At 47.2% G+C, this 11,276-nt stretch overlaps 2 protein-coding genes across 4 annotated transcripts in view; one reads left to right on the top strand and one right to left on the bottom strand.

The window, feature by feature from the left end:
* Window positions 1-2,427, top strand: part of Ankrd40 (ankyrin repeat domain 40) — a 15,341-nt gene extending 12,914 nt beyond the window's left edge. For both annotated transcript variants that reach the window (XM_017799465.2, XM_008838374.3), the window contains exon 5: window positions 67-2,427. In XM_017799465.2, coding sequence (XP_017654954.1) covers window positions 67-213 — 147 coding nt within the window. In that variant the 3' untranslated portion in view covers window positions 214-2,427. The remainder of the gene's footprint in view (window positions 1-66) is intronic.
* A 1,193-nt stretch (window positions 2,428-3,620) lies between these two features.
* Abcc3 (ATP binding cassette subfamily C member 3) overlaps window positions 3,621-11,276 on the bottom strand; it is a 48,506-nt gene continuing 40,850 nt past the window's right edge. For both annotated transcript variants that reach the window (XM_008838373.3, XM_017799451.2), the window contains 2 exons: window positions 6,704-6,898; window positions 3,621-4,332 (listed from right to left, as the gene is read on the bottom strand). In XM_008838373.3, coding sequence (XP_008836595.1) covers window positions 4,224-4,332; window positions 6,704-6,898 — 304 coding nt within the window. In that variant the 3' untranslated portion in view covers window positions 3,621-4,223. The remainder of the gene's footprint in view (window positions 4,333-6,703; window positions 6,899-11,276) is intronic.

Genomic DNA, 11,276 nt, shown 5'->3' with positions numbered 1-11,276 from the left:
ATTAAAAAATAAAAGTAATTAAATTTTAGAAAAAGAGTTTTAATCTGTTACCCCATTTTGTTTTAGGACAAAGATGTTGCTCGACTCCAAGATTTCCAGGAGCTGGAACTGGTTCTAATGATAAGCGAAAATAATTTTCTGTTCAGAAATGCTGCATCCACACTGACTGAGAGGCCTTGCTACAACAGGAGAGCTTCAAAATTGACATATTAATGCAGCGGGACTTCATCACTGAGTATTGTGACAGTGTCACCTCTGGGCCAAGGACAAGCCATTGATCCAAAAGCCTCGGATGCCCACCAGGGCCCCTGGTGCCACTGGGTAGTTAGTGTACACTAACACATCATCCTGTTTCAGCAGGTGGGAGCCCCTGACCCCCCAGCAGCGGTGCCATTCTTCCAAGCCTCTTGGTGCACAATAAACCTACTGCTGAATCTTTGAACAGCTGAGAAGTAGTCTGGAGAGGCAGAAGCTGGAGGTTCCTCAGTCAGTGTTTTATGTGCAGAATCTAGAGAGTTGTCGAAGCTGAGAGAGCAGACGTATTTCTAGCTACTCCTGTTGACAGTGCACCTGACGGGCCGGTGCACTTTTCTTGGTGTTGCATGCTCATGATGCTCCTGAAATTGTGAACTGACTAGTGAGAAAGACTGGGGAAAGCACAGGTACTGGGCAAAGGAATTTTGGTGTGACTTGTGGCTGTGAGGTTTCATTAATATATTTATAAATGTTACTCAGGTTTAAAGTACTTAAGAATACAGTTACCTAATTGTAAATAGGCTGTTAACCAAAAGAGCTTCCCCTCCCCCACCTTTGTTTTGTGAGCACTCACGCTGCGGCTGTCTCCCCAGTCATCTCTGCATTTCCTCCCCTCCACAGTCACTAGAGGGCTCTCTGATGCTTTCCAAAAAGCCACTGCGTTTTTATTCTGAGGCTGCCCCTGTCATCCGTGTGTTTAATTGCACCGTTCAAGAGCACAAACATCGCTGGTCCATGTTCGCCACTCATTTCCCACCAGAAATGAAAAGCAATTTTTGAGTCTGAATCTGTTGCTGTTTTCAAGGTTATTGTGGGAAACTGAACTAAAGGAGTTAGCATCTTTATTTTTGTATCAAAGATAAAGGTTATTTTGGAATTATTAGGATTTTTACATAACTCTGAAATCTGTTGCTTTTGTAACAAATTGTCGATCTTAGGAACGCCCCCTACTACCACCACTAATCCACTGGACAAAGTTAGTTGTGAGCCTGCCAGACTTAAAAACAGAGCACCCGATTAAACTCTGAAGATGGCATAAGAATTTTTTCTAAGAGTGCATTCAAGGAATCTTTCCCTTTTATTCAGCATCATTAAAGTAAAAAAGAAATGCCTCTGTTTCATTGAAACAAACAGCTGACCTTGGAAATATGACCTAGCCCACACAGACTAATGAGAGAGCAGGGGGTTGAAGGCAGCTGTTGAGGAGCATCCCCGCTGTCTTAAGAAGCTTTCTCCCCATAGTGCCTATAGTTTCCAAAGAAACTTCCTCACTGTATTAACTCAATTTTATTAGAACACTGCAATTGATGCGCAGAAGGTGTCAGAGGAAATGAATGTTTTGCTAAGATAATGGCCTCCCGCTGCTGCCTAAATGCTGAAATGAGGTTGAGGTGTTCTTCAAGGCCAACTCCACGAAGTCACTGTGCAGTGACTTAATTGTACCCCCTCCCCCACAGCTGGTGACTTACCTTTGTAGAGTGTTTGCATAGCAGAGTGGAGGTCATCACCCCCTTTCTCCCAAGTGCTTTAATGAAGAAACTTACCTTGTGTTTCGACCAATCAGAAATTACTTTATCTAAATGTACTAACCTTTTTTTTTTTGTTTTTGCTTTTGAAAAACTTAGAGTTTACTGATACAATTAAGTGTGGTTCTATCTTGGAAGAAATAAATTCAGTATTAATTCATGTCTAAATGAGTGAGGTTGAAACTCTTTCAGCCACCCTGTTTGATGAGATCTCAGAAGCTGTGGAGGCCTAGCTGGGAGCTGGTCTAAAAGGTGTACTCAGAAGCAGGGGATCAGGGTCTTGGTGTCTGGGGTGGCTGTTCCCTTGCACTAGTCCCTCTGCTCCTTTGCTGAAGCCCTCTCTGGTCAGTGCCTCTGGCAGTGGGGTAGGGTGTGACTGCACAGTTACTGTTAGGTGAGTTTGAAGTCTTAATCTATGCATTCAGAGAAATATTTTTATATGTTTTGTGTAATTTATAACAAGTTTTTTGTTTTATTTGTTTTTTTTTTTTTAGCTTTGTTAACTAAATTCACCTCTTTTCCTCCATTGCATATTTAAAGCATGTGTTCACAGTGTGTGTAAACATTCACAGGAGACCTTTTTCTTTGTGCGTTGCTGACTCTTCAAACATAACAGGTATTATTAAAATTAAATATTAACTGACAAGCCCATTTTCTCTCATTTTGGCCTCCTAAATAGCCCTGTGCTTCTAATCATAGAGGATTCAAGTTATTGCAAAGTCTCAGAGAGCTGACACTGTGGAGGAAGAGAAGGGCCAGCTCTCCGGCACAGCCACCTCCATGCTGCTCCAGCAGCACTTGTGTCCTGTCAGTAGCATCTGGAGACAGATTCTGTGTGGTGTCTTCCCTCCCAGTTCACAGTAGCCGTTTGTTTCCCTGGAGTCGCTGAGCCAGCTAGATAGAGGTCACCCCCTATTAACCACATTTTTTGATTATCCTATTTACTTGACATAACTGAGCCTCCCTTTTGGGTTGTCAGCACCTGTCAGGGCTTCAGTGAACTCAGAAGCAAACTCCCAAGACAGGAGAGGAAACAGCCTCACACCTCCTGATCTTTATCTGAGAAGGATGCTGAATGATTCTGCTTTCCTGTTGGTTTAGGCCAGCTAGCCTCACAAAGCAGACGTCATGCCAAATTGGCCTAATAAATCAGAGAGCATAGCAGAGACCTTTTCTTAGCACCAAGGAGAGGCAGAATAATTTGGGCATTTATGCTTTCAGACTTGCTTTATCACAAGGATGGAAGTTGCCTTCCATATACTCATAAACATCCTGGGCAGAAACAGCCTGTCCCCCCGCCCAAAAAAGTGTGATTAACCTTTAACAAATGGTCCTGCAGCATAGGCCGACCCAGAGCATAGAGAAAACAGATCAAAGGAGCCATCTCCTCAGTGACCACCAGCCAGTAAGGGTAGGGAAAGAAAAACGGCTACCACCCGCAGTCACAGAATAAGGGTATAGGAGGCGGGTGAGAAAACAGGAGGGACTGAAGAGATCCATTTCAGATCAAGTCCTGGTACCAGGTGGACTCCCACCTGCAGAAAATAAGTCTTTGTTGGCTTGCTCAAAATGGTGAAGTGAATCCAGCCCCTGGCATCTTGCCAGCCAGGGGTTGGGGGGCTGGGGAGGCAGGAGCCCTGGAAGCCTCTGTCCTCCCTGCTCACCCAGCCAACCTGAGAAGGAAGGCCTAGTGGCCTCTCTGGACAGCAGGCATCTAATGGAGCTAGGAGGTGAGGCTTACTTGCCCCTCAGCTGCTGGAGAGCCCCCTCCAAAGGCTGAGCAGTGACATGGACCGAGAGGTATTCTCAACAGCTTTCCAAAGAGGCTAAAGCCTCAGGTCAAATTTCAGGGCCTTTATTTCTCACCTTTTCACAGCATCTGCACAGCAGAGCAGGAGCTACTGAAATTACCCTGTGGATTTGGGCTATAAAGATGGTATTTCTAGCCAAAAGCTTCAGGTCTGAAGGTTTCAGATTACTGCAGCCACACAGAAGTATAGGAAGTTCTGTTCCTCGCCTGGATGTCCCCGGTCTCCGAAGGTTCTAACCCCCAGATCTTGGGAACAGGCAGAAAAAGGCAACATGTAGCGTGGGGGCTGTTGGCCACACAGCTTTATTTCATCAGTATCCGGTCCGAAATGGATTCAAGCAGCATCAGTACAGGAGACTATGAAAAGGTAGTGGCAGGAGGGAAGTCATCCCCTAAAAACAGTGCAGTGTGGGAATAATGCTAGACCAGGACCAGGAGACCCAGGCACTAGTCTGGGGTCTGCTTCAAATAGCTATGACCTCTGGCTCACTTCCTCATTCCAATGTTAAGCAAGGCTGTTCTATGAGGCAGTTTGTAGAGTCAGAAATCTCCGAAATGCTCTGCCCGTTGCCACCAAGTCCATTCTGATACTTGGTGTTAATTCCAACCAGGAGGAACCCCAGCAATGTGTTCTAGGCAAGTCCTGCATCTTTGGCCATCCCGTAGAAAATGCCTTTAGCTGCAATGAGGTTGTTTGGAGAATCAAATTCAGCTATTGCCCCTTTATCTAAGACCAGGACCCTAGCCAAAACAGAAAAAGAAGTGGTCAGATCTCCATCAGCCTAGATTTGGCTCCAGAGGCCAACTCTGCCCTCTGGGTTCTGCTCAGACCCCACAGTAACATGTCAGCCCACCCACTTCAGCCAATCCATCCAGCCCAGCCCAGGCCACATGTGCACACCTGCAAAGCTGGTTATTTTCGCTATTTTGTTAGCTCTGGTGCATGAAGCCATTTCTGGGATCAAAGACAAGGACCTATTCATCTCTGCTAGTCCAGGCTCAGAAAACCTTCCCTAATGAGTTCTTCCCCTTGCTGGGGTTGCAGGGCTTTAGCAGCCTGTGTGTAAGGGAGCCACGGGCCTGTGTGCTGGGCCCTGTGTACATCCATCTGTTTTGTACCAGCTCACAAAGGCACTCGGCAGGAAGCCGGGCTACAGTGAGGCTGTCGCCAGAATCTGGGACTTATGGCTGCTTATTCCTTCGGCTGTTGCAGCAAGGATCCATCCACCCCACCCCAGGCAGGCCTGAGCTGCCCATCAACCACATACAGGGTGCATCTGGCACAAGGCCCATAGGCGGCTCCACCAGGGTGAGGTGAGATGGGAAAAGACCCCCAAGTCTGGAGAGAGAGTCCTCTTTTCCAGGCCACTGTCCAAACTAGGGCCAGGACACTATCCTCTCCAAAACCAGAGTCTTCAGTGGCTTCTTCTGGCTCTTAGAATGAGGACCAAGTGAGTCCCCACAGTCTTCAAGTACAGCTCTTGTGGCCTCTTCCACTCTCCTGTCTGCCTCCCAGTCTGCAGTGCCCTTGCTTTGGGGGTGTGCTGGCTTCTGTAACTGAGGTACTCAATCCCTTCTCTTACTCTCTGCCACCCCTTTCCCCATCCTTTGGGGTCCAGCTGGTATCACCCTTTCTTAGCAGAGAAGGACAGTCTTCAGTGGCTTCTTCTGGCTCTTAGAATGAGGACCAAGTGAGTCCCCACAGTCTTCAAGTACAGCTCTTGTGGCCTCTTCCACTCTCCTGTCTGCCTCCCAGTCTGCAGTGCCCTTGCTTTGGGGGTGTGCTGGCTTCTGTAACTGAGGTACTCAATCCCTTCTCTTACTCACTCTCTGCCACCCCTTTCCCCATCCTTTGGGGTCCAGCTGGTATCACCCTTTCTTAGCAGAGAAGGACCTCCTGCCCTGTGTAGACAGGCTTCCTCCGCCTGCACTCTCGGACCCCTGCCTCTTCACCATGGGCTTTAATTACAGGCTCTGTAGCCTGACTCTGATTAATTTCTACCTGCCCTACTAGAATGAGTGAACTCCCAACTCCCATGGTGAGGCTGAACCTCCCACCCTAGGACTGCTGGGGAATGAATCTGGGAATAAATCCTCTCCCCCCAGCCTGTCTCTCCTCCAGACCCAGGGCCCAGCCCTTCTGCCCACCCTGCCTTCTCCTTCCAGTGGGTTTGGATGCTCCCGGAGTGGGGTGTAGCAATGGGGTAGAGATGGGACAGATACAGGGTAGCATCAAGCATTCTTACTGCCCTGGAACCCCCAGGACACTTACATAGGGACTCTTCTAAGAGAAAGCCTGGGTTGACCCATCATCCTTCCCAAAGCAGCCAAAAGATTATCAGGGCAAGGCCCCTTCCCTCATCTTGGAAGAATGAATGCTAGGGAGAATCACAATGAACAGACCTTAAAGGGCCTAGGGAGCAAACTGACATTTCCCAATGTCACCTGCAGTCTAAACATTATTTCACTGACTCCTTACAATGGTTCTGAGAGACATTATCATTTCCATTTGAAACATGCCCAGAAAGGCTTTGCAAATTGCCCACAGTCACACAGCCATCAGGGGCTTGGTGTTCTGGCTCAGACACAATGCCCTCTTTACAAGCATCAGCTCTTCTAGGGGCTGTTAGGATCCAGTAGCCAAAGAGGGGACCCAGGAATCTGTCATGTCCCTTCCAAGCTCTTTCATTACCTCCGCTGTGATCTGTTGTGATCCCCCCATCACCAGGGACAGTGAGGTGCAGATGAAGTGATGGCCATGCAAATACAATGTTAACAGACTCGGAAGAGACAGTCAAGCGCACGGGAGGCCACTCTCTTCACTTCACCCATGAACAGGAGGCACCATGTACAATTCCCAATGCCTGGGGAGCCTGGTGTGCCCTTTATCACATGCTGGTAACTCCTAAGGAACCCTGTGACTTTGAGTATGTCACTGTACCCAGGGAACCTTGCTCTGTTCTGCCTCTTAAGCATATCTTGGGAAACTGCTCTGTACCCCCATGTCCTAGTCAATCCCAGGAGCTCTCATGCCCATACACCCTCACATCTGCCTCTTTTTAATGCCTAGCTGATACCCTCAGATCTCCTCACTTGACTTTTCTTGGCCTACCTGGTGTAGTCCATGATAGTGTTGAGTCGGTGGGCAATGGTCAGCACAGTGCAGGCTTCAAACTGGGTGCGAATGGTCCCCTGGATGAGGTCATCAGTCTCCAGGTCAATGGCAGCTGTGGCCTCATCTAAAACCAGGACACGGCTCTTGCGAAGCAGGGCTCGAGCTAGGCACACAAGCTGCCTCTGGCCAACACTGGAAAGAGGGAAGGTAGGAATTTCCAGTTGGGTGCCTGGTTGCTTCCAGGTCTTGTCCCTAACCTATTTGTCTTTCCTTCTCAACATCCCAGGACCACCTGTCTACCTTGTGGTTCTGCCACAGCCCTCCAGGAGCCAGGGGAGTGTAGAGGTTTAGGTACCATAATGAGAGGTGTAGGTGCCAGAGCCAGAGCTAAACATTGTGAAACCTCTGGTTTGGGTATCATCAAGCTTCCTCTTTCTGGGCTTTCTTCCCATCCTCACTGCAACTAGTTCTATGGTATGTCTTTGCTTCGCTGTCATTTACACCTTAGTGAGAAAATATTTGTATTGTTTGTCCTAGATATCTGCATGTAAGCCACTCTCATGCCATCTTGCTTATCCTATGATTGTACCATTCAGGCAGTCATCTCCTACACACATGGGGAATACATGGCTCTATTTGGGAGACAAGGAAGGGAAGGACCTAGGACTCCCTGTGTTTGTTCACTGGAGACCAAGAGGGTGGATGCATATCTTCAACCTCCTGCCTTGAAAGCCAGAGCCAGTAAACAAAGCAAGGCTGTGTTCCCAACCACAGAGGCCACAGCACCCCCTTCCTTCCCCCCACACACCCAAGGACAAATACCTCAGCCCTTCCCAGAGGGGTGAGTCACAGCCAAGAGTAAAGGCCAGCCTCCCTCCCTGGCCCTTTCCCGCAACTAATGAAGGTTTTGGCAGCAGAATGAGCTGTAAGATAGAGCTCAGGGCTGATTTATGGTGGCCTAGCACAGGATTCAGGTTATACTTAAAGTGGCCACAGGCTCAGTGAGGGGGGAGGAGAGACCGTTTCTCTGTCTCCCATCCTGGGCTGCAGAAGCTATGAAGGGGGTGTGTGTGCTGGGGCCCGGTGAGACAGGGGGACCATAGAAGGCTCTGGGGCTCTGGGAGCAGGAGCTGGAGAGCCCCTACTTCCCACCAGCCACTTTACAGGGGAAGCCTGGGGTGACAGTGTATCCCACCTGTTGTCTGTTTCTTTTCTTTTTAAAAATTGTGTTGTTGGTTTTGTTGTACTGGGGATTGAAGTCAGAGTCTCACACATGCTAAGAGCTCTACCACTGAGCCAGCCCTTTTCTAACTTTTTAAAATTTTGATAGGCTCTCATGAAGCTGTCTAGGCTGGCCTTAAACTTATTTTTCATTTTGTTTTTGTTTTTGGAGACAGGGTCTCCCTGTAGCCCTGGGTGGCCGGAATTCATTATGCAGATAAGTTAAGGTTTTGATCTCACAGACGTTTGCCTGCCTCCTCCTCTAGAGTGCTGGGATTAAAGTTGTGGGCCACCACACCGGGCTTGAACTTTTGATTCTGCCTCCCAGGGAGCTGGAATTACAGGTGTGTGCCATCAGGCCTAACCCCATCTGTCATTTGTGTGATAAGATGTGACACAGCAAGGAAAGTGTTGGGACAAAATCCCATAGTCCTCGGAGCAGCTTTGGGCAAATAATTCCATTCCTACTTCCGGCCAATGGAGTTGCAGTAAAGATTAAGTGAGATAGTGGAGGCCAAAGTACTTTGAACACTTGGAAGCATGAAGCAGCACTGGGCAGAGGTGACTTTCTTTCTGGTTTGTTTCAAGTTTTGGAACATGAATACGGACTGAATATGAAAATGAGGAAGGGCGAGGAATGTAGCTCACGGTACAGCACTTGCCTAGCATCAACAAAGCCTTAGTTTGGATCCCCAGCACCAAGAAGACAAAGGGAATGTCAGAAAAGAAGAGGGCGCAGAAAGGGAAAGGACTAGGCAACATTGCACAGGAGTGCATCTAGGCTACAGACTGCTCCCTTCAAAGAGTGGCCATGGCCACACCTGGCTCTTTTGCACTTGAGACTAATCTGAATGGAGCTGTGTCGAAATTGAAAATGCACATAAGATTTCAAACTTCTATGAAAAAGAATTGGGGCTAGAGATATGACTCAGCAGTTAAGGAGCTGTTCTTCCAGAGGACCTGGGTTCAATTCCCAGCACCCACATGGTAGTTAACAACCAGCATAACTCCAGTTCCAGGGGATCCAACACCTTTTGTCCTCCACTGGCATTGCACAACATGGGTGCACTTACATACAACACACTCATACACACGGTGGTGCACGCCTTTAATCCCAGCACTTGGGAAGCAGAGGCAGGGGGAGCCACATGGCAGCTAACAACTGTCCTTAACTCCAGTTCCAGGGGATCTAACAATCTCTTCTAGCCTCCGAGGGCATTGTACAACACAGGTGCTCTTACCTACATGCAGGCAATACACGCATACACATAAAATAAAAATAATAAAGTATTTTTTAAAAATTAAAAAATTATACATATATATGAGTACTTTGCTTGCATGTAGATATGTGTACCACATGCATGCCTGGTTCCCTATAGAGGACAGAAGAGGACGACAGATCTCCTGAAACTGGGGTTACAGATGATTGTGAGGCACCATGTGGATGCTGGGAACAGAACCTGGGGCCTGTGCAAGGGCAGCAAGTGCTCTTAACTGCTGAGCCATCTCTGCAGCCTCTAATAGCTTTTATATCAATGACATGTTTAATGATATTTTAGATACATTGGGCTGGATAAAATATGCTATTAAAATTTATTTCAGGGGCTGGAGAGATGGCTTAGCAGGTAAGAGCACTGCTTGCTCTTGTAGAGGACCCAGGTTCAATTCCAGGCACCATATGGTGCTAACAACTGTAACTCCAGTTCCAGGGGATCCAATGCCCTCTTCTAACCTCAAGGGCATTGCATGACATGAATGCACCTACTTACATGCCTACTCATGTTCATAAAATAAAAACAACAAATAAAAAGGTATTCCAGAGCCAGACGTGGTGCATACCTTTTAAAATCCAGCACACAGGGGGACAGAAGCAGGAGGATCTCTGTGAGTTCAAGGCCAGTGTGGTCTATATAAAGAGTTGCAGGCCAGCTGGGGCTACAGTGAGACCCTGTCTCTCTCTCTTTTTTTTTTTTTTTTAATTCCAGGGTCAGTGAGATGGCTCCATGAGTGAAGGTATCATCAAGGCTGATGACCTGAATTCCATCCCTGGAATCCACATGGTAGAAGGAGAGAACCAACTCCCACAGATTATCCACAGTACTCGTGTCTCCCCCCACCAACTAAACAAGCAAACAAATGAATATTTTAAAAATTGATTCCACTGCATATGGTGGTGCATCTCCATAATTATGGGACTCAGGAGGCTGAATCAGGAGAATTGCTCTGAGTTCCAGGTTAGCCTGAACTACATAGTGAGTCTATCTCAGAAAACAAAATAAGTTAATTATTTCACTTGTTTGTTTTTCCTTGTTTGTCTGCCTCTATTATTATTATTGTGCGTGTGTGTGTGTGTGTGTGTGTGTGTGTGTAGGTCAGAGGACAACTTTGTGAAGTCAGTTCTCTCTTTCAACCTTTACGTGGGTTCCTGGGATTGAACTCAGGTTGTCAGACTTGTGTGGCAAGTACCATGACCTAGTGAGCTATCTTGCTGACCCCTGCCTCTCTTGAGATGGGGCATCACTATGTGCCCAAACTGGCCTCAAACTTACACAGCTCTCTTGCCTTCCCTTCCCAAGGAGCTGAGACTACAGATACATGCCACTGTGTCTAGCCCCTCATCCTCTTATTAATGTGGGTACTAGAAAAAAAATTTAATTATATATATGTGGTTCACATTATATTTTTATTGAGGAGTACAGTACAAACATGTATAGACTATTATCCCAACTTTAGAATAAATGCAAAAGAGGCACAGAATTGTTAAGCAACATGCCCCAAATCATACAGATTAATAGTTAAAGCTCTTGTCCAGCATTTGTGAGAGTCTAGGTTTGATCCCTACCACTAGAAACAACCAAATAAACAAAAGAAAACCCCACGATTAACAGAATTTTAGGTATCTTGAGGCTTTTGACTCAGTAAGAAGTAACTGCTGGTCTCTCTGATGCACAGCCCAGGGGCTGGGAATATGGAACCTGGGACCCTGGAGGGGCTGCAGAACAGGCTGGAAAGGCCCACTTTGCACATCCCTCAGCTGACAGGCTCCATCCTGGTGAACCTCTCCAGCTTCTTATGTTCCATAGATACATGACCCTGGAGCCCAGAGGGTTTAAAGGGTGGGATTGTTTCTTCTGAATGTCACTGAGGTAGAGTTAGATGAGAACTGAGCTGTTCAAATCCCAGCCATGCCTTCTCTCAGCTGTGCAGCTTGGCTAACCACCTTACCCTCTCTGAGTTTGTTTCCTCAAATGCAATGTGCCACCATGGACCACTGGTAGGGATCTTATGAGGAATTTGTAAGGAAACACCCTGTGTCTGGGGCTTAGAATATTCTCTATACAAAAATAAT

This window comes from Nannospalax galili, unplaced genomic scaffold (assembly GCF_000622305.1).
Source record: "Nannospalax galili isolate Female #2095 unplaced genomic scaffold, S.galili_v1.0 scaffold95, whole genome shotgun sequence".
Lineage (NCBI taxonomy): Eukaryota > Metazoa > Chordata > Mammalia > Rodentia > Spalacidae > Nannospalax > Nannospalax galili.
This window is presented reverse-complemented; position numbering and strand designations above follow the sequence as displayed.